General features: G+C 42.0%; 2 protein-coding genes across 2 annotated transcripts in view; both read left to right on the forward strand.

The window, feature by feature from the left end:
* Positions 1 to 870: 870 nt before the first annotated feature.
* On the forward strand, positions 871 to 13,145 carry LOC142993551 (ankyrin repeat and fibronectin type-III domain-containing protein 1). Its single transcript, XM_076144326.1, has 20 exons — positions 871 to 989; positions 1,421 to 1,488; positions 3,146 to 3,328; positions 3,503 to 3,788; positions 3,998 to 4,198; positions 4,273 to 4,386; positions 4,738 to 4,835; positions 5,180 to 5,270; positions 5,348 to 5,455; positions 5,571 to 5,670; positions 6,095 to 6,224; positions 6,362 to 6,481; positions 7,047 to 7,153; positions 7,520 to 7,631; positions 7,983 to 8,149; positions 8,826 to 9,003; positions 9,219 to 9,381; positions 9,551 to 9,717; positions 9,886 to 10,090; positions 10,435 to 13,145. Exons 3-20 carry the CDS (start codon positions 3,167 to 3,169, stop codon positions 11,196 to 11,198), a joined length of 3,273 nt encoding a protein of 1,090 aa, XP_076000441.1. The 5' UTR covers positions 871 to 989; positions 1,421 to 1,488; positions 3,146 to 3,166; the 3' UTR covers positions 11,199 to 13,145.
* Positions 13,146 to 14,151: 1,006 nt separating this feature from the next.
* The window catches only part of septin12 (septin 12), a 33,264-nt gene continuing 24,300 nt past the window's right edge, over positions 14,152 to 23,115 (forward strand). The window contains exon 1 of the mRNA XM_076144080.1: positions 14,152 to 14,415. Coding sequence (XP_076000195.1) covers positions 14,361 to 14,415 — 55 coding nt within the window. The 5' untranslated portion in view covers positions 14,152 to 14,360. The remainder of the gene's footprint in view (positions 14,416 to 23,115) is intronic.

Below are 23,115 nucleotides of genomic sequence, written 5' to 3' on the forward strand. Positions count from 1 at the left end.
TTGAAAAAATAATAATACTTAATTTAACAAATTGCTAAAAACTTTTTGAAACTTTTCTATTACAATTTTAATTATTTCATTTGAAGACAATGGCTGTACTTATATATAGCACTTTTCTCCGAAGAACTTTAATCAATTAAAGAACCTTCCAATCTCGAACCAATCTACCATCCCGAGCCGAGCAACGCCACAAGAATCTTTCATTTGCAGTGACATGGGCCTCACTTATCTTTAGTGCTTTGTTGCTGTTTCTTTAAGCACCAGATTATCTGCTGAGGAATGTCATCACCGAAAAATGTGTTGTCTGTTGTTTGTTGCATGAGTGTGTTTTACTGTATCATTTAGCTGTGTAGGCCAGAATTTAGTTATCACCATGACAACAAAAGATTAGGCGAGTGTGGGGGCGAGCATCCACCACCACACACATATCAATTTATAATCTTAAAAATTAGACATTCAAATAGATGCATGGCATAAAAATGTGTCAAGTCAGTCACCTCAGTAACTGAAACCTCACTGACAATGAGGTATAAAATATTTGTTTCTCCATTTCTGCTTGGACCGGGGCTAACTTCATACCTCTCTAAGTTAAAAGAGAGCGGAGTATCCCTTCCAACTTCTCAGGTGGAAACTATATCTTATCTTATCTAACAAACTTTATTTTAAAACTATCTCACATATCTTACATTTTCATGCAGCGTTGGAGGTTTGCTCTCTGCTAAGTTGGCTTGACATCACTCAGACCACTTCCCCTGTAATAATATTATTTTATCATTATACGTCAACATGCCGCAGTTGCTGTTGAGTGACCCCAAATATAGCCCTATACGCACCTTCTCTGCACTTCAACACTTGTCACATCAGTCAGCTAGATTTGTTATAGCGGTTGTAACTGACATATTCTAGACCATGATTTTGAAAGAGCACGTTTCTTGGTAATGATCCTGATGACAAACAAGCTGCTTCACCCCTCAGCAACAAAAGATAAGGTATTATTTTAACTTTAAGCCTTTTGTTAATATTTTACTAAAGAATCCATAGAGATATGCCATATAGAGCTGGGCGCATACTCATTTTAGGTGGACAGCTGAGATAAGTACTGAATCCATAGGTTTACAGTACTAATATCCTATCACTTGGACATAGTGACACAAAAACATACAGAAAAACACAACAGTGTATGAGATCACATTAAATATTTGTATTAATTTGGCATCTGCATATGAAAATACGTTTGGTGTGGCTTTTGTAAGTGCAAAGTTTGGATGGCAAGTGTGTGTTTGTGTGTTTGTGGGACGATGGAGGGAGGGAAGGAGGGGGGAGGGCGGGCAGCGCTCTCATTTCCAAGGCCCGTTCAGGTGTGCTTCGTCCGCGGAGGTGAAAAGTTGTGAAGTCGATGCCATTGTTTATTTTCGGATAGTTTCGGCATCATTGATGGTCAAAAAAACACGGAGGAAAGACCGAGCGACGTAAAAGCAGCGGATCACGGTAAGAGAACAACGTTTTGTACAGCCTGCACGTCCTCAACTGGAGGTGAAAGGAGTGCGGTGTGTCCGTTACTGTCTAGCCTTGTAGTTGTTGGATTCACCTGTGATATCTGTCTATTTCTCTGGAATACGTGTTATTTACGTGAAGTAATTGTTGCAAATAAGTTCAGATAATTTCGTTGTTTAATTAGACGTTATTATTTGTACTTTGAAAACGTTCAAGGAAAGATAACTGAAACGATTAGCTCTTATATAATGTAAATGATCGCCTGTTATCCGCCAGCTATAGTTCTTAGATTTTTATCTTCTGCACTAAGTAGCTATTTGATCATAAATAATCCAAAGGAAACACCTACAGCATTTGACTGAAACGATGTTTGATTTGAAAGTCTTGAAATGTATGTGCATTAATTGAAATGAATGTTCACGATTACAGCATATTACTGCCCGTGGAGTACAATCATAATCAGTGGTAATGATTCTAAGTAAAGCTTAAGATGAGAGTTGCAGCATTTAGCAGAACCACAGAGTGCTTGTGTGCACAATACTGTCAAATGCAGCCTGAGCCTGTTGGTATTTAAGAAGATATGAACAAACCGTCACTACAATCTGAGATACAGCACCCTGCATGCATAACTACTATTCTTTTCATGACTGTTACAGTATCATCACAGTTTGCAAATATACATTTCTACTTAATCTCTCCTCTTCAAGTATTTTGGATTGTTTCATCTGCCTCATACCTCCAAAAAGGCTAACACTGAGCTAATCACCTCTCTGAACTGTCACATCAGCCCCTCGTCTCAACTGATAAAAGATATGATAAACAAGACATTGTTGGAACAATTCTACTGATAACATTGTATGGTACTACCCTCATACCCCACCTACTCATACAAACAGCGTCAGGCAATGTATTGTGTAACTGAAACATCCAGCGTTATTGTGGTAGAAACCCTCATATCACCTAACACCAACCAGGGGAGTATCACTGTCATGCGAGGGCAGCAAACAGGAACAACCTTTTAGAGATGAAATTCAAATGTGATCCTTTCATTTGGATGAGAAAGAAGTGATGAGAGACGTGGTGTGATGGGAACTGAAATGACACTTAAATGACCAGGAAATGACTGTGAAGAGAGGAGAGAAGATTTGGCAATTGAGGAGGAGGACCAGCAGGATGCGTTTTGCACATGAGAGTTTCCCACACAAAAAAGACTGATTACGATGAAAGGGCAATGGAAGTGACAATCAGACATCATTACTATACTGGTAATGATCGATATAAAAAAAAAAATGGAGACTTGATTCTGATGTATAGCTGATACAGAGAGAGAATAGAGAGGCACAGTCTTGAGGCTTCCAGGAATTTTTCATCTGCTGTGTACAGGCATTGTAACTTTTTTATCCTGTTATCCACCCACACTCAGCACGACTCAGCATAGGCCAACACACTCACTCACTCACTCACTCACTCACTCACTCACGCACTCACTCACTCACTCACTCACTCACTCACTCCTTCAAGTCAATTGCTTTGTACTATATACATTTTTGGGTGGGAGTCCTAATCTTCTGTCCATAACCAATTCTTCAACCCACTCTCCCACCCGTCTCCATTTCTTCATCATTACCTATTGCCATACTCTCTCTTTCAGTGCTCCTCTCCTCTCCCTGTCATGTCTGTGTCCGCGAGGGACCCGCCCCAACGCCGCCGCTCCCTTGGTCCTGTCTCACCCAAACGCATGTATAGGAACCTGTCTGTCAGACTGAGGGGCGGAGATCCATCTGTCACTGGAGTAACCAACTTGCCCAAACACTTCAGCAAGTCTGCAGATGCTGTAAGATATTTGTTAGAGGGAGTTTTGTTATTACTGATTCTATGTCACTATGGATGTCTGATCGCTGGCAGACTGCTGCCAAAAAAGGGTTGGATGTGTGGTTTGACTTATGTGTCCTGTTTTACTGTCAACCATCTTCCACTTTCTTCTTAAAACATCCAACCTCCTCATTAGTACAAGAGCCTTTGGGAGGCAGTGGAAAATGAAGACACTTTGGCTGTACAAAGCCTGCTGTCCAGAAGTCACACTAACTCTGGAGGAGGAGGAGGAGGAGGAGGAGGCGGCGGCGTATGGGAGAAGAGGGGAGAGAAGAAAGAGAAGAACTGGGAGAAAGACAGAGAGAAGGGGTTGAACAGGGTGAGCGAACAGGGCCTGGTACCCCTGGATGTGGCTGCCCTTACCCACAACTCCCCTCTTCTCCATGTGTTGACAAAGGCTGGAGCCAGGCATAACCCTGTTTGTAAGTCTTCAGTTTTAAACTACTCTATGGAGATGACTGATTAATCTGCTTGCAACAGTTTTACCCAAAATGTGTAAAAAAAAAGAAAAAAAGAAAAAAAGCAGTTCATATTATTTTATTCTGATGGGGGTGATTGGATATTTAGATTCTGTCCCATTTTCTCATCTTTCTTCTTCTTCTCACTTTTCCTCCAATGTATTTCTTGTCAGTGCGCTGGCCAGCAGAATGGGTGATGAAGTTGGATGCTCTGGTGGCGTTGGCAGGTAAACACTTGGAGGATATGCAGAAGGAGCTGATGAAGAAAGCCGGTCCGGGGCCCCAGGGCCACGCCGATGTCCACAGACATATCCACCTCTGGAGCCTCAGGCTGCAACTGTACTGCCGGATGAGGGAGAACTTCCAAAACACAGGTGAGTGGTCCTAGGTCATTTGTCATTGTAAACAGAAACTACTCTAACTCTTGTGTTTTCCATTTGTCCCACAGACCTGCCTGGCCCTCCCAGTTATGTGTCCATAATGGTGATCAGCTCATCCTCTCTGTTTGTGACCATCAAAGAGCCCGATAGCAGCACCATTGGGCTAATTACCCGCTACAGAGGTAGGCAGTGACTGGCTTGACATACGGTCTGTCTGTCTGTCTGTCTGTCTGTCTGTCTGTCTGTGTGCATGTCTGTGCGTGTGCGTGCATATGTGAGCGTGTGTGTGTGTTTTACAGGAATAATAGAAACACAGATAGAGACATGATGGATGAATATTAAATTGATTGAAGAATTGCTGTGTTTGGTCCAAATTTAACAAAGTCTAACACATTACTCAGCCTGGTAGGTATGCTAATCCTTCATTTATGAGTGTATTTTGGACACCCAGTTTTCCCAGTTGTTCTCTCAATGGGGGTTTTGAGTAAATCCAGAGGAGGATATGAGATTGTGAGATTGTTTTGTATTTACAGTGGAATGGAGCACCTCAGCCGGCTTCAAACGCATCCTTGGGTCAGCCCAAGTTACGGAGACCAAGAACCCCTCCTTTATCATCACACAACTCACAGTGGTAAAACACACACACCCACACTTATGCAAACTTACACATTAATGAATACACCTAAAAACCACAGATAAAAACACCTACACAGAAATATACACAGAAATAACCCTAAGGGTGGCTGGCTACATGTTATCATGGACAGACACATGTGTACACACACACAAATTGTATTCTCCTACCAAATGACTGTAAGCTGTATTTATTTCTTACCACGCCATCCTCCATACTCCACTTACTAAAGCGTACACTTAGCTTTCCCAACCATTCACTCAGATGAATTAATAATGCTTAACGTAAGCTGTTTCAATGCAGGGTGATAATTTGGTCGTTTGATGCTTCTCCCATTGCAGGGAGTACATTACTTTGTTAGAGTGAGTGCCTACAATGTGAAGGGATGGGGCCCACCACAGTGTTCTACTCCAGACAGTGCTGCCCCCTCCAGTGAGTATGCTGAACTGCAGACTATCATGAGTGTGGATATCTTTGTTGTATGCTTGGATTGCTTGTTTTTCTCTCAGGTTGGAGAGAGTGCATTGGTGTGAAGTCACAGCTTAGAAACCACGGGGGCTTAGTGAGGAAACTGCTGGAAGATGCCAGGGAACCACATTACGGGGGATTTAGTATTGGTAATGCAAAGCCTCATGCATGTCTCATCTGTGTTCACAACAGAGAAATCTTGCTCATTGAATGTGCTCTGGCAGATAAAGTCATTTTCATTCCACACTTTTCTCCTCTCCACAGAGAGCTCTAAGCCCCAGAGTCCCAACAAGCGTCTGTCCATGTCTAGAGGCATCAAACAATTGTTCCAGTCTGCCACCAAGTTTGTTCGCCTCCTACAGAGGTAGCACTCCATCTATCTTACCTGTCCCACTCTGCCTTGTGGGTATGACAAACAGATTAAAGTAATCGAGGCAACTGCAGAATTCAACACCATAAATTATTCAAAAGTGTATTTTAAAGTTACAGTTATTTGGAAAAAAACAACAGAAGTCACATTAAATCAATGACAAGATGGGAGAAAAGAAGGTTCTTATGAACAGGATGAGTCTGGTGCAAAAACAAACTGAAAAAACTGAACATGTACTGTATTCTGTATTCTGTATATATATTGATTCGGAAAATGCACTTAAGGCACTTGCAAATGTTAAGGATGATTCAAAGAATGCACCAAAGTGACTGAAAATGGGTTCATACTGATTTGGATTTCGTTATACTTTGTGATTATTGTTTTGTTCATTTTGTCTCTTTTATAACAATCTGTTCAGGGGTGTCTACTTGGCAACTGTGTTCTACCACAAGGAAAACATCCTGGTTACTGCTGAAGGTCAGCTCCCGTTGGTGGAGATCCAATGCTGCTCCACCTACATCACCCAGGACTTCCTTTGGTTTGCTAAGGTTTCCAGCCAATTAAACATATGCCTTGAAAATATATATATATTGTTTTGACAATCTGATTTGGATGTTTTGGTATGTAATATTCCGTACAATTTCTTCTTTAACAAATAGGTGAACATGACATATTTTTCTTGTAGTTGTCCTGTGCATGGCAGCAGGTGCCTTGGCTGCAGCAGGCTCTTTCCGCGGCTCATTCATCTCCCTCCTCACTCCTCCAGAACAGACATAACATTTTAAGAGCTTTTTCCCAGCTGCAGGTAGGAAGTAAGAAGCTTATCTTGTATGATAGGAAGCCTCAAATTGCTTAATTATATTTATAATGACCTCTTTACATCTCCTCTAAGCCCTATTCTTCGAACAATTGCCTCACTTGGTTATCAGGCTGTCATGTGTGCCAGACTATCACTTTTTTTTTTTGCAATTTGTTTTTATTGAAGCAGATATTGTACATGACATTGTGCATACAGGTTAAAGGGAATTTTGGAGATCATTTTTTATATAGAAAAAGGGGAAAGAGGAGAGAGAGAGATAGAGAGAAGGGAGGCAGGTTGTGATATCCCTACTATTGTTGTTGAACTTTATACATACATAGACCCTGAGGTAAAATACAAGTGGGCTGGATTTGCAATGAAGTCATAGGGTACATACAGAACTTACAGGATGATGTCAAACAGCAATGTAGTTTAGAACAAATCGCATCATAGGTTGTGATAGAGAGAGAGAGAGAGAGAGATAGGGGACCAGACTATCACTAATTGCATTAATCAGCTATATCCTCTCTTATTTATTCATCCTATCTTTCTCCATTTTCACTGGTTTCAGTCATCCCTGGGGACAGTGGACCTTGGGCAGGTGCACTATGAACCTTTGAAGGATCGCCAGGGAAATGTGCTTCTTGTGACTCTGAGGGAGTTCGAAAACCCTCCCAGGTGAGAAGGAGTCTTTTGTTCTCTTTCAGAAAGCTCAGACCACACAGTCAAACAAGAAGCTTGGACTGAATGCGTACATTTCAACCAGAAAAAAAAGCACTTTCGCAGTCATACATGTGCATGAAGGTGGTGAAGGAAGCTCCCTACACCAAATGCATTCCTTAATCTGCATCTTAAAATCTGCAGCCCCACTGACTCAAAATTAAGCACACGTCTTTCTTAATTGTCAGTCATGAGAAGGTTTGATTGCTGAATTGATTGATTTTTGGAAATCTAGCCCACCTTTGTTAGAGGTTGTTGGAGATGATTTTTCTGGTTTGCAATGCCATATTTTTAATTGACCTGTTGGCTCTATTCTACTATAAGCCCTCCTGACCCTCCCCTCCACTGGATGCCCCTATCCCGTCTGGAAAAGAACCGCAGCAGAACTCTACTGCCAGAGCCCACTGCTATGGACATACTCAATGAGCAGCTCAAGGTCAAGAGTTTGTGTGGCTTTGCATGTGTGTGTGCAGGAGAGGGATGATCTGGCATGACAAACAACAGCTGCACTGAACAGAACTTTATTGTGTGTAGTGCATAGTGATTTAATGTATTGAATTGCCTGACTTGTTAAATTAACTCATGGAAATGATCTTGCAAGTATTCAAATTAATTGAGCAAACCCAAACAAATTACCCAAACAGATTAAAAACAAAATTAGCTCTGTCATCATGGCTTTTTTCATATGTGTATCACATTTCCTTGTTCTCATTAATCTTTTTTTCTTCCCCTCTGTGTATAAAAACTCCAAATCTCCAAAATGTTTCATAACTGCATGCTCATCCAGGAGAAGCTGTCATTCCATCGCCACAGCATTCAGTGGGCCCAGCCAGGTCTGTACGTGGGAATCCTGAAACTGTGCAGCACAGTGGACCAGATCAGGGTTCTGGTTCCGCAGAGACTGCCTAACCTCCTGTGCCACGCAAGGGTCAAACACAATGCCCATGTGACCAGGTAACGCAGTTAAGAACAGCATGAAGTAGTAAATTAAACTAGAATAACATACCAGTTCATTTACTTTAGATCATCAACCACAAATCATGTATTGTTTACGTTGCTGCTGACCATGTTACAAATCACAAACTTGTAAATCACAAGCTTGTCCCAGCTTCCAGGCAGACAGCAGTCCACTGTAAGAATGAAAAACAACTTTCAGAGACTTGCATTACTTGCTCTAGATGTTAACATTTTAAAGCTATGCTGTCATTGAATATTAACTTCTTTATTGGTGTCTTCAGGGGGCATCCATATCTTGAGGATTGAGTCAGCTGTTCAGTTTATGTGCCATCTAGGAGACATTATTGAACAATGGCAGATGTCTTGAAAAAAGTAAAGCTGCCAGTTTCCCAGATGTTGGACTTTCCCACAAGCCCATGAAGGCACCACCAAGCTGTTTAAAACTGTAGTCAGTTTTGTCATAACTTGACAATGTGATGTTCATTATGATAGATTACTTTTTTTCAACCAGTTCAAGCTGGCAGGAACCGGAGCCAGAAGAGGGAATGAATTTAAACTACAGCAATTGCGTTCGATTTGTAGATAATGGGCAAGAACTTGCAAAACAGCAGGCATGGTCTTATAGAGTTTACGGTACAGATTTATTTTAACGACACCATTGCTGTGTTTACAGGGAAGAGTGGGCTTGGCTCCAGAGTCATGTGTTCACCACAGCCAGTAGCAGCAATCTGAATCTGTTGGGTAGTGATGATGAGAGCCTGATGGAAAACAGCGGCCTGGTGGAGTTCATCAGGTCTCTGAGAGCAGCAGTCACGTATCTCCTGACAAAGCTTAACATCCCCCTTTACAGGGTAAAAACCTTTTCACACAGCATATTCCCCTCTTACATTACTTTGTATCATTAGGAAAGAGTTTATTCTAACCATGCTTGGTTTGTCTGGATTTATTTTAGAATTTATATGAATTTATAGCAATACTTAAGGTTGAATGAAATAGTCTCCAACATATATGATATATTTCCAAAACAACACATTACAAATCTGGATGTGCTCTTGCTGTCTCTCAGGCTTATCAATACGGTGTTTACACCCGTGAGCTGCTACAGTTTGGAGAAAAGGTGTCTATTCTGCTGCTGCTGCCTCCCAGTGAGGACTTCAGTTCAAGCTACTGGCCTCTGGTGGGAACCAAGGAACCTAGTCTCACAATGCCCCTGCAGATATTTGAGCTTGGTAGGTAGAGGTTTGTAGTCCTGTTTTTAACAGAGATTGACAAAGTGTCTCTGGGACTTTCATATCCTTACATTTCCCACACTAACATTGACATAACCTCAGAGACTAAAGATTTTTTCTTGGCTTTAACATAGTGATTTGTTTTTCCTCCTATCTGTCTCATAACCAGTTCACTTCTGGACGTATGAACAAGACTTCCTATCACAGTACTGCCAGGCCTGGGTGAGGCTGGAACTGGACACTCATCTGGCCCAGCAGGCCCTGCGGGAGGCATTAGACACAAAGGAGGTGCAAGAGGCCCGAGAGCGCCTGAACTGTGTCACAGAGCTGTCACACGTAAGATCATAAAACGGGATTGATCGAGCAGTGGGCACACAGGTCACACAGAGCTTTGAAGACCAATCAGCAGTGTTTTACTTTGTACCTCTTTCTAGCTGTGGTGCAAAGAGCCTAGAAACCTCCTTCTGTTAATACATCACTCTTCTGGTTTTCTTCTAAATGTAGCGTCTTGATGTGGTGTGGCGGGATGCCAGGTGGATTATGGATTGTCTGCAGTGTGTTCGGTCTAAACAGTGGGTGGGAGCCGTGCCACTTGGCCTGGTGATGGGAGGGGACCCACCTCCACGTCCTGAAGGGGAGGCAGAGGAGGAGAATTTCATTGCCCGACTGATGTCGCCTCATCGAATGCTCTCACAGAGAGCTATGAGAGGTAAACTGTGGATATACTCTATATTAAAGCATCTACTATTGTCATCAACACAGTTTTGAAGGGTGAGAAGGTATATTTCCACAACATTATAGTAAATTCTCAGGATACAGTGAGTTTGAAGACATCCATCTAGCCATCCATTTTCCAAGATTTATCTGTATCCTAGGTATAGCCTAGGTATCCTTCTTCTTGCCCATTTTCCCCACTCTTTTAGAGGGAATCCTAAGATATGCTCAGTTTGTTGGCACTTTTGTTCTATCTGGGTTAAATCTTTGCTTGTGTTGTATCAAAACCTAATATGTAAAATGTAATATTTCTACTTTCCCCCTCTCCTCTCCTTCCAGAGGGCTTAGTCACTGCGATACCACAGAATACCGTCACTACCAACACGTCCACTCCAGCAGGACTCATGGTTGTCCCTGAAGAGACTCCCGTGGTTTTAATGGAGGGTGTTGCAAAGGGAGGATACCCTGTAGACATGACTGCACAGTCAACTATTGACTTGACTAGCATTGGCCAATCAGAGTTAGCATGTGCAAGCTCTTTACTCAGTGCGGGACTCGAACCTGGTGCTGCAGCTGCACAGCTAGGAGCTGCATATACAGTTTTGGATGTACAGGAGCCCTTCGGTGAGGAACAGGACCTTCAAGCTTGCATCACTGAGGTAATCCAGCCAATGGAGATGGCAGAGTTGGCGGACATTTTACCGACGCTGACTCTAACAGAGGAGGAGATCCCCAATGACCCATCAACATCATCCGTAATAAATATGCTTGAGAGTTTGGGACTGGGAATTGGTGAAAACTCTGCATTCTTTGATTTAGGGAATTCAAACGTGGTCAATAGAACCGAGGGCCTGTCACACTTTAAATTCAGTCACAATGACAGCAGTGGTCTGATGGCAGAGCTCAATTTTGGAGGGGCACAGAATAATGTGTCACATGGACAAGATACGTCTTTCCCTGACACAAATCTGAATGTCACGCCTGTATTTAACTGGAATTTCCCCCCAGTAAATGCAGAGTCACAGCAAGGTCCTAGTAAGGGGAATTGTTTTCCTGCCAGAAGCCAGGTGGAGTGGGAGAGACCTCCTCACAGCTCATCCTGATATCTTCTCAAGTCTACCGTAATAAAGGAGTCAGCAGGCTGGCAGGCAGTGGACAGCAACACAGCGATCACAGACAGAGTTGGCATTCATCCCACATGACGCTAAGGAATTAAGTACTACATGTCTTTTAAGAATTATGCACTGGATGTGGAAAATGAAAGAAAAAGACAAAAAGACATTCATATACATCCTTGACATATTTCCGGACCTGTGTTTATGATTCCATCAGTCACTACAGTTTAGAGCTATAGCCAAAAAACTCCAGTTAATGTGGAGAACTATGAAGAAACTAATTGCATATTGAGCTCATTTTGTACATCAAGATACTTTTCTGCATGTAAACATGTATTACTGGATTGGTTCTTATACCGGGTGTAACTAATGGGTGAATAGCTGTGATTTGATTTGGTTTACACTTTTGAACAGCTTTTAACAGCTGGATAGTAGCTAGTTTATAAAAGAAATGTTCTGATCAGATCTGTACCAAAATGTATCCCTGGGGAATATTTTTAAATTACTTTTTTACTTTAAGGTGATTCCATGTGGCCATAGCGGGGCAACATCTCTCCAAAATAGCTAAATGTGCATTTTAATTAATATTTGTAGAGCATCACATTACAAAACCCTTATTTTTCAAGAAAATAATAAGGCCTTTTCCTGTCCTTTTAAAATCTGTGGTGGACATTGTCTCTTATTAGGTCATAGATTGGCAATTGAAGCAAGAGATTGCGCGTCGGAAAGCAGAGACGCTATAAAAACATTGATCAAGTCGGTGTAGGTGGGAGAGAGTTATAGTGACGTAAAATGATTGGTCACTTTTTTGCATAACATGTCCGTCTGTGGGCCAAAGTTGAGTTTATAAGTTGCGCTCTCTGAGTCTGTTTTGTTACAGTGTCTGCTTCAAAATGACGCAAATATTGCAAATCGATTCCATATGTTATTGAGCTCGATTTGAGTGCCAACTTACTTGCTGCAGTGAACTCTACTAATGAACTAACCACAGAGCTTACTATCTGACCTTGAAAAACTAATAAAGAATGAAACAAAAGACAAAGAAAACTTAAAACACTTTTGTTGTTTGGTCTGTGTCCAGAAGGTCAAGCTCATTAACCAAGTCTATCGTCACTAATCAAACATGGAGAGCTCAGCCGAATCTCCTCCCGCAAAGACGACTCCATGGAAAATATAGATTCCGCTCTGCTGGATCTGACTGATGCATTAATACCCACCTACCTGACACAAATCCAAGACACCAAGCCTGAGGTGATTGGTGGAATACTGTCAGAACTGATATGCCAAACTTTGAGAGAAAAGCTTAAAAACAAGGCCAAAATGCTAGGATGCATGGCCATAGTTATTGGTGCAAACTCAAACCCACAATAGTGAAAAGAAAGCCCTCAAAAAGTAACTGAGGAAATGGAAAACACAAACCTGTCCATATGTGCAGGACACACCTCTCCAGGGAAAAGGATAAATAGGGACACAATGTCCAGAATGACAGAATGTGTCTGATATGAGGCAACAGTTTCTTGTGTAGCCCTGCTTTTGTGTTTATTTTGTAAAATACAACAAGTTCATTTTTGATTTCTTAGTACAATAAATCTCATTATTTGAACTTATTTTTGCCTTTGGACATTCATTTCCTGCACGGCAAGATAGTAAGAGAACCTCAGATCAGTCACCAAGAGACAATGACATCATGCATATGGATGCAAACAGCTCCTCACAGGTTCATCCACGGAACTGGTTGACAATCTGAGGACTGAAGAACAGTGAGGATAGAGGACAAAGGCAATTCTTAAGCCCTTTTATGGGCCCTATAATAATTCTGGGATAACCTTTTCGGGCAGTTCTGGTGATTTTCAGTATTCACACATGCAACTAATTTACATGCTGAGATAATGCCTCCTTGCGACTTTTGTTCTTATTCAAACATGCCACCAAAAAATAAACAGAATGAGAAGAAACAGCCGGGAGAGGAGTTGTTTTTGTTCCCTGCCATTGCTCTTATATTTAATCTTCAACGAGGGACACATGTTTTTTGTGATCTAATTGTATCAGAACGCCACATTTGAAACAGTAAAAAGGACATTACAAGAGAGTCGAATCATCTATACGACAATATCTAGTGCAGCTGGCATCGGCCCAATTTGCACAATTCCTAGACCTGGTCTCTATAGAAATATATAATCAAATATATCAGTCAAACATATAATCAATAGAAAAAACTATTGTTGATTGTTGATTGTCAAGTCAAGACAACTTTATTTATATAGCCAAATATCACATACAATGTCTCAAAACGCTTTACAAGCCCACAACAACAGGGAATTCCCGGCCCAACTCAAAAGCTTGGGGGAAAAACCCAAGAGAAAACTTTAATGTATAAGGAAAAAAGGAAGATAGCTTGGGAGAGGCAATTCCAAGAGAGACCACCCTCCACCAACGTACAGGTGTGCAACAAGAACTTCCAGTGGAATTATACATTTGGGTACATTTGTAAATAACTTGATAATAATAATAATAATAATAATAATAACGTAATTTACATTTGTCAAGCAGTTTATTCTCTGAAGAAAGTTCCTGAGTCATCGGGACACTTTACAGAGGACACAGGTGGTAGGTGCACCACAGTTTGAGAACCATGTTGTTTACTGTTTCTCTAAAAATGAGGTTCCAAGTGTTCTCCATAAAGACATTGACAGCTGGGTGTAGGTCAGATCAATGGATGACGAAACTGGAAACATCTTGTCCATCAGAAGTCTTAGCCAGAAGGGAGATGGGGAGGACAGAAAGAAAAAGAAAGCAACTGATGAAAAGAGTTGTTTTCAGGTGTTGCCTGAGGCTCCGCCCACTAGCCCCCCGTCCCCTCCCCGCCTCATGTCCCCGCGGGTCCAAGCTCTGGCAGGCGGGCTGGGGGCGGGCTGCTGGTCCAGAGTCGCACAGCTACACACACACTCACACACACAGAACGAGAGAGAGAGAGAAAGAGAGAGAGAGAGAGGGAGTGCAGCAAATATTAAACATTGAGTCGAGAAGCTGCGCGTTTCCTGTCTACAAATCGGAGCTTCAGTCTGTCTTTCTGCCCGGGACACTCAATTGATTTTCTGGCTTGATTATTCGACTTCCAAGTGGAATCACGGGCGTCTGTGCTGAGACAGGATGTCGGAACTGTCCGTGAATGACCACCTCGAAGGCATATTATCAGATTTTGAAGGTATGTAGGCTCTCAGATTGAATTACTTTACTGTTGGAGAGGAGTTTTGTTGTCGTGTAATAAAACTAAATGTGTGAGTTTGCAGCTGCAGGCTCTTATAACTTCAGATCTGCTTCTAGAGAGCGACTGGACTCATTTTCTTCTACATTTACTTTCATTTGACAAAAAACATTTGATGGTTGCTGTAAAAAGACTAATTTGTTGCAGTCTCATTCATAGAATGTAAAATATGTGAAAGTGTATCGCCAAAACGGTCATTTGTATTCTACGGAACAATCAGAGCTGTGTCTTCTGCAGTTAAAGTTGAGTGAAAATTGAGCTGAAGGAATTTTGATCCTTTATTTCAGGTTCTTAAACTGTGATGTGAGTACTGCCAGTGGTACAAGTGCTCTGGAAATGTGGTGTGTGGTTCTCGTGGCAAGAATAAAAAAAAATTGTTCTTTAGTTAATTGCATTTACATGGTCAGATTGTACATGGCTGGAATTAATGCTTTATCTGATGATGAGGTGAAGCCATTCAGTGAGGAAATTCATGTGGATTTGTTTTATGATGATTTTGAAGTTTGAAGTTTAATGTGCATATACAGCAAACATGCCCCTGTCAGGCTTTCCAGTAAGTTACTCTCAGAGTTGGAGGCTTGCTGGTGAGGTAGTGGTTCGATCTTTTAGTTTGCTCAGAGGTGGAACTTAGTGGTAAGTATTTCTTTCTCTTTCTTAGAATGCAGTTACAGATACAGTTCAGTGCTCTTGTGTCCAGAATTCTGACATCAGGACCCAAATCTAGCAGCTTATATCTATAAACTGGAACAGATGGACTTTTTCATGTTGGTGACTCATTTCTGTTCACCAGCAGTTGCTATGGAATGAGCAGTGAATCTCAAGCATTTGGTTCGTCGCATCTGCTTTGCGACTAACAAGGGGAGATTAAGGACATCATTTTTGATTTTTAATCAAATCACAGCAGCTACAAGATTGCTGCCCTCCATGTTTGCAGGGTTTGTGTTTACCACAAGATGAGACACTGCATGAGATGAGGCATGCAACTCCTCTTCTTTGCAGTTAATGTTGCTTCCTAGGAGATTTATGTCACCATACATACCATTTTCATGCAATGGCAGAGATTAATGTTTATGCCAGACATCGTCATTGAACGTATGGTATCAGAATTGCTGTTAAAACTTGTATTTTACTTGTATTCTGGCAACTATCGGCCTGGACCACCTCCTTCAGTCTGACTAAGCTTAGCCTGATAAAGGTTTTAGCACAGCATGCGTTTACGTGGTAATATCTTCATATAATGAGAATGCTGTCATAAGATTTCCACGTGACACACATTGTAACCTTTCCCTCCATACTTATATTCACCAGTAATGTTAAGCAGCTTTCTGTCACCTGTGATGAAATCTGTGATCTATGTGGCATTAATCACATGATCAATGTATTGAGGCCTCATTTATAAAACAATGCATGGAATCCCAACTAAAACACTGCACAGGCTGAAAACAGCGAAATGACATTAAACAGACAGAAATGCACGTACTTGTGTAAGGTGGAGATGAGTAAAAAATGTAGTTTATGTCGGCAGAAGCAGGTGGGCTGTAGGATAATAAATTATTTTATGAAGTTGAGTGAAATCAGCATAGAGTTGAGAGAGAATGTTGCAGTTTCTAAGTATGACCAAATAATACGCAGCAGAAATTCTTCATAGATTTGTGTGGAATCTGGAGGACCTGGGCGATGGTGCTGGTCTCTTTAGATTCAGGAGGGTTTGTGTTTTCTCTCATAACACTGCACCATTTCAGCTTCTCTGGGCTCACACACCATGGGCACCTCTACCCTGCTCTGCTGTACTCTGAGGGTTTGGAAGCAGACTGAGGAGTGTGTAAGAGGAAGATATATATACGACTATATGCAGTGAATCCAAATAATACATTCACTCCTTTGAATTGAAGTTATTTGTCTTATTTTAAATGGCTTTGCTTGTGGAGAGGAGCCCGTGTTGTGTTAATCTACAGACATTCTATCATTAGCACACATACATTCTGTGTGGATGTTTGTTGTGCCATTCAGGCTCTGAGTCAAAATATTGAGACTGTGGAATTTCAGTGACGAATCACTGTGAAATCTGGCGTCATCCCCTGCCTGTCTATCGGTATTGCAAGATCCTCCTGTCTTCAAAATGTATATATGCATGTGTCAGAGTTGCCACACCTGTGCGCACATTCTCACATAACGTTTGTTTTTTGTCTTTTGTCCAACGTGTGTGTAGAGAGTGGCGTACACAAGTTTCAAGCCCCATTTTGTGCATACGCAATGGTTAACAATGAGGCCCCAGGTGATCCATCATGGCCTGGGAGACCCTACAGGGATAGTACAACAAAAGCCGCCCTCTCTCGTCTCACCCTTACTATCATTTTACATTCCTCTATTTAGACAGGTGTTGATCTGTGCTTCCAGACAAATTAGTGTAACCTTCAGCCCCAGTCCGCTCTCACTGCTGCTTTTGCACAACGGTGAGAGTGAGCTTGTCACCTCAACACACTGCTACATGATGATTCAAAGGTCAAACTGCTTGGCTTTGTTTCCCTTCAAGTTGCTCACACACATACACACTTACACCTACTTAACACATACAGTTTACATCATAGCTGTTGCAAAGTTAACTTGAAATACAGAAAAGTTATGGAAAATGGTTGTAAAGTAGTTGGCAGAAAATATTGGCAACAAATAGTTTGTACTTTCAGTCTGTTGCACTACACACATTTAGAAGTGTCTTTATGAGTATATATGAGTAATCCCATTGAGACAGAGATCGTACAAAGATTGAACACAAACCCTTCCCTCGGACTCGGACAGAGACCGAAGGCCACTGGGGCCTTTGGGTGACATGGGAGATTAGAGAGGGTCAGGAGTGTCCCTGCCCAGGCCTGTCACATGCTGGTACTGCACTTCAGCAGGGCCCGACCACTACCAAGATCAGAGAGGTCCCATGACTTACTGACCCAGTGACCACACACATACACGCGAGTAACCACACGCACGCACGCACACACACAGGCATGTAGAGCTCATTGTTTTTGCTCATAACAAGTGGCGTTCCATCAAAAGTGCTGGTCCCCCTCTAGCATTCCAACCTGCATTAGTGCAGTGAACCAGGACCTGTAGGAGGTGTCTAAGGGTTTTCTCTTCAAAAGCCGCTCTATTCTATTCTGTTCCTTTTCACAAACACAACATTCAATTTGATTTATGACAAATTAAATATGGCAATATACATAACCACACACACTCTGGCTTGACCTTTCTTACAAGTGTTTCCACTTAATGATGCTCAATTCCACTCAGGCTGTTGAGCCTGTGATCATAAACAAACACACACGCTCAGTGTGGCTTGCTGCCAAGCCATTCTTCCATAATGGATCCAGATTTGGCAGATTGAAGCGCTCAGACATGTTGGGAGCAGTCAGTCTCTTAAATCGCACCTTCCTAATGAACCAATGAGATGGCAGAAAAAAACCATTACTGCAGGGGAAGTATAAACGATCTCATATAAAAACATTCATCTCATTTCATTCATCATGTTTTCATTTTTAAGAAGTGAAACAACACTACAAAGGAAGTCATCATCATGAAAACTGCACAGTAATAATAACACTTAACACAGTAATAATAACACTTAACACAATAATAACACCATTAGGTTCATTCTGTGTCTGCAAAATGGGTGATGAATGCAACCCAAATGTTTGAGATGCAGCTATGTACCAGGAAATTCTGCACAATTGATTGATTGATTTTCAAATTCAATTCAAAGAGCAATTTGGCCATACCATTTCTACATCTCACTGTGAGGAGTGCTCCGCGTGGTCGGCAAGAGTGTGCAGTGATTCAAATCCATAAGTACAGTATATACATTTGAAAAACATTCACTTTTAGCATTGAATCTTTTTGTGGCAAGATCTATACCATCAGCATGCAACTACAAATACGATGCCTGCATTACAAGCTGTGTTAGGGCTGCCTGTGTTGGGGGGGGGTATTCTCCAAGGCAGAGGAGGATTTCCGTGAGAACAGATGCTGCCTTGCTTCAATAAGTTTGGACAGTCCACTCTTTCTTTCGAACAACAACAAACTGTTAACGGAGGCTTATGGCATTGTCGGAAATATGTGGTTGAGGTTCCACCAGCCGAGAAGTGCATCTGTCACAGCTGGGAATACATGCTACTCTTCTTGCTATTCCCAATGAGGAATGACATCACATCACAGGCAGCAAATGCAGGAAAGTCTGCCAATAATAATGGCTATGAGTTCCCAACTGTTTTTTTGTGAGGCAAAAAGATAAAATATTTGCAAATATAACAATATTCTCAATGCAATGGAAAATATCTGGATTTTTTTTCTGGCATGTCTGTAAGATAATTTATTTCATACATTTTATGTGCTTCTTCTTGTTTGTTTTCATACAACATGTATGTAGCAAATAGCAATGTGATGTAAGCACTAGTTCGTGTGTGTGTTTGGGGTTTATTAGTCCTCGGGCACTGTGTTATTTTCAGCGTTACAGCATTGCAAATGGCTGCTTCGGAATTTGTCTTCCAGATGTGATTTTAGTACCTGGAAGTTGTTTAAATGCATGTCTATGTGTTTGTGTGTATATGCATGTGTGTGTGATTGCTAGAAAGAGAGAGAGTTTGCAAGATCTTATGGCTATAAATGTTGATATACTGTGGCTGTTGATTTGAAGGAATTTCCGTTTTGGTGCATGTGTGTGAGCGCATTCTCTCTCATCTGTCAGAGAGCTGTACCTATATGGAATGTTTGGAGAGGCAGGACGATGGAGCTGGACATGCCTAGACTCAGCCTCCCTTCGTTGTGTGTCCACAGGCCAGACTGGGATTCCCAATGGTTTCCAATTCATCCCACCTCACTGCCCCATACCTCATCAGTCATCATAGAGAAGATTTAGTTTGTTTGTAGAGAACCAAGGAATTCTGACGTCATTATATGTCATCCCATCCCAAACGTATTGGGCCACCTACACATTACACCGACAGGAGCTTTTATGACTCAATCCATAGACATTAATATGGAGTTGGTCCCCCCTTTGCTACTAGTGTGCCTGTGGGAAGTTTTGCCCATTCATCCAGAAGAGCATTTGTAAGGTCACTGGTGTTGGACCAGAGGGCCTGGCTCGCAATCTCAGTTCTAGTTCATCCCAAAGGTGTTGGGTGGGGTTGAGGTCAGGGCTCTGTGGGGGCCAGTCAAGTTCCTCCAGACCAAACTCACCCAACCATGCCTTTATGGAGCTTGCTTTGTGCACGGGGGCACATTCATGCTGGAACAGAAGCTCCAGGCAAACAGTTTGTGTGCTGATGTTAATACCAGAGGAGGTTTGGAACTCTGCAGTTATTGAGTCAGCAGAGCCTTAGCGACTTTTACGCACTATGCACCTCAGCACTCGCCGACCTCGCTTTGTAACTTTATGTGGTCTGGTGGTTGGCTACACTGACCATGCAGCTAAATGCCACAGCTCCACCAACCTTTACCTGCAGCTATTTAGATCCATCACACAGCCAGACAGCAGAGTGGAGCAGGGGAGAGACACTGAGACAGAGATGTAACCTTGTGTACGAGTATTGATGTAATTTGCCTCAGGCAAGCACTAATAATAAACGATTCCACCAAAATTCCAAACATTTTTGTGGTTGGCTGATGCATTACCACCACAGTTGTGATTGGTTTTCATGCCTCGTTTCATCGTCAAGCATAGGAGTGAACAGGAACTGTCGCAAATCTCCTCTTTAGTAGCTCTGTGGGACCACCATACATACAGGTCCAGTGCTTGGCTGGGCTAAGGAAGAAGAGTAGCCCACTCAACAAGTGGCATGGCTTGTCATCACTGTTGTACTGTTGAATGTTTATGTAGGAGGAACAACTTAGTGTTGAATTCTGCTTATTTCCTCTGCCTCTCCATCTGTGTCTCAAAAATATGCGAGCTGAGTGTAGGTGCCGGTATAAGTAAGAGTTTGTGTTTTATAAAATAGAAATTTTGAATGGGAAGTATTGTGTGAATTTGGAACTCTGTTTTCTATGTAAGCAATGTTATGAATGAGGTCCTAACTCTACCGTCTCTTGCCTTGGTGAAGGGCATTCACATAAAACACATTTTTGATGGTGGAGTAATCCCACGCAGACATGGGGAGAACTGACATACTCCACACCAGGGCTGCCACAGGATTCAAACTGAACTTTTTAGGCCAGAGCTATACTTTTGCGACTTCTGCTGTAACTGGACACTGCTGTGTTTTAACATTTAATTAAACCACATTCCTATCTGTAAATATGTCAGACGCCGATCTATTGCGCAGTGTGTCCAAGGGACTCCAGAAAGTTGCATAATCAGAACTACCGCTGTTTTCACAGCTGTCCACAAACGCGTCCACTCGGGAGTATATTCCAGCCTTAACTGTGAGGCAACTGTTCTGACTGTGCTTATACCATGGCCAACAGCCAAAGACCCCCACATCTTGTTTATTCATACTTAACCTTGAAAGTTAAAGTATGAATAAAAAAAATGTTCAACCTTGTAATCAAGTAACTATTCCAAAGGCATAACACAGATCATGGTGGAACGACTCTTACATGAATACAAAGCTTGTACATGAGCTGGCCTTTTCCAGGGAAACAACCTCAGAAAAACAGGAAGTGCTGCATTTTACCTCCACATTTTGTTTGGAATAGTACGTAGAAGGCAAGGGATGTTTGCTAAAATGTCCTTGCATCAGGGAATCTTCTCTTTTCGGACTGCTGTAAGGACATTTGGTTTTCATATGGACATGATCACACACACACACACACACACACACACACACACACACACACACACACACACACACACACACACACACACACACACACACACACACACACACACACACACACACACGTGATATGAGCGAACAGAACTGGAAGCCAGTTGTTCTGTGCTGTGGAGACCTGGCGCCCTGCCAAATCTGCAACAACTGCAGCTCTTCACTTTACACACGTTGGTGTGCGCCAGAGGAAGAAGGCGTGGACGCAGCTTGGTAACTCTCATGCAGCACCATAAAGTCTGTATGTTTATAGTGAAAACTGAGGACAATTAGACATAGAAATGGAATTATGAACATCTTTGGTGCATTATTAGAGGCATATTGCGAGCTGCTGTAAGAACATATTTTCATAAATGACAGTGAGCAGGAAACAGGACAAATCAAAGCGAAAACGTCAAAATACAAAACAATGCCCAGTCTTACACCATTAAAATGTTGTTTAATGTGAAGTAACACCAGAAGTCATGTTAAAAACCTCACCATGAAGACAAACGACGATGTCTGAATAAATGGACTTACAATCGCGTCATCTAGGTCTGTTACTCTGAGTATGTTCATAATGATTTGTGTCAATGCCAATCTATTTATAGTGTTAATATGACAGCCGCAAAAACATTTATCGTGTGTAATAGTAATTTTAAGATTTATGTGATCATTATGAGTCAGACATATGACTGTTTGTCTGGATGTGTGTGAATTTGTATTTGTGTGTTGGAAACAGAGAGAGAGAGCATCTCTTAATCAGAGTGAGGAATCATTGTATGGGTCTAGACAACACCAAGAGTTAGAGTGGAGCCAAACATAGATGACACACACACACACACACACACACACACTCGCGCGCACACATACACACACCCTTAAAACAGCTTGTAGTTGGGCCCTCCACCATAATTATTTCCTGTGTTTGACAGGGTGCCAGCAATTACCTGATACCACTTATCTGTTGGATGGAGGGCAGGTCCACACTTGTAGCCCTAGCATAGTTTGCACTGCCCCACCCATTCCTACACAAACACACACACACACACACACACACACACACACACACACACACACACACACACACACACACACACACACACACACACACACACACACACACACAACCCCCCCTCCCCGCCCCCCAGCCTGCCCGGAGCCTACAATGAGCCATCAGCTTGGCCTGGTAAGCAGCTGAATGAAGTAAGGTGTGTGTATAGGTAGATGTGAGATACAGTATACAGGTATCAAACACTATCTGTAGTCTAAAAGGTGGATGTTAAAAGACACCCAGTGTATGTGTGTATGTGTGAGAGGTCATTGATCCGGTCATACAGCACATGGAGGTTGTGTTTGGGTGTTTAAGACATGAATGCAAAGCTCAAGTTGTAGTGATTGAGGCTTTTTTGATGATCTTTGTGCAAGGCCCTCTTTTTCTGTCTTTTGGATACCATTTATTAGTGCTAATATATAATGACTGGATATGCCACTGGTGAGGGTCTGTGGGCACAGCTCCAATTGTCTTGTTGAACTTCCTACCACATTAACACTCTTGATGGTAGAGTGTCTGAGTTTGTGCGTGCCACACTTTTATTAGAGATGTAACTTGTAACTAGATTCCTGAGACTGTGAATTTAGGTCATATCATTGGCTACAAATTTCCAGTAAAAAAAGAAACAAAAGCTCAGGTAACATGCACCTCTTGACAAGCTGTGGCATGGAGTGTGATGAAAGGAACTCCGGTTTTAAGGAGTTTCACAGAACCTTTCCAAGCGGTCGTTGGGCAAGGGCAGGTTGCACCCTGGACATGTCTCCAGTCTGTCGAAGGGCTATCCCACAGACACAGACA

The sequence above is a fragment of the Genypterus blacodes genome, unplaced genomic scaffold, assembly GCF_046128005.1.
Source record: "Genypterus blacodes isolate CSIRO-AG114 ecotype Tasmania unplaced genomic scaffold, CSIRO-AGI_Gbla_v1 ptg000028l_1, whole genome shotgun sequence".
NCBI classification, from domain to species: Eukaryota; Metazoa; Chordata; class Actinopteri; order Ophidiiformes; family Ophidiidae; genus Genypterus; species Genypterus blacodes.

Coding starts and splice junctions, on each gene's coding strand:
- LOC142993551 (XM_076144326.1), top strand. CDS start 3,167: ATGTCTGTGTCCGCGAGGGACCCGCCCCAACGCCGCCGCTCCCTTGGT. Junction 3,329..3,502: donor TCAGCAAGTCTGCAGATGCT/GTAAGATATTTG, acceptor CCTCCTCATTAG/TACAAGAGCCTTTGGGAGGC. Junction 5,271..5,347: donor AGACAGTGCTGCCCCCTCCA/GTGAGTATGCTG, acceptor TTTTTCTCTCAG/GTTGGAGAGAGTGCATTGGT.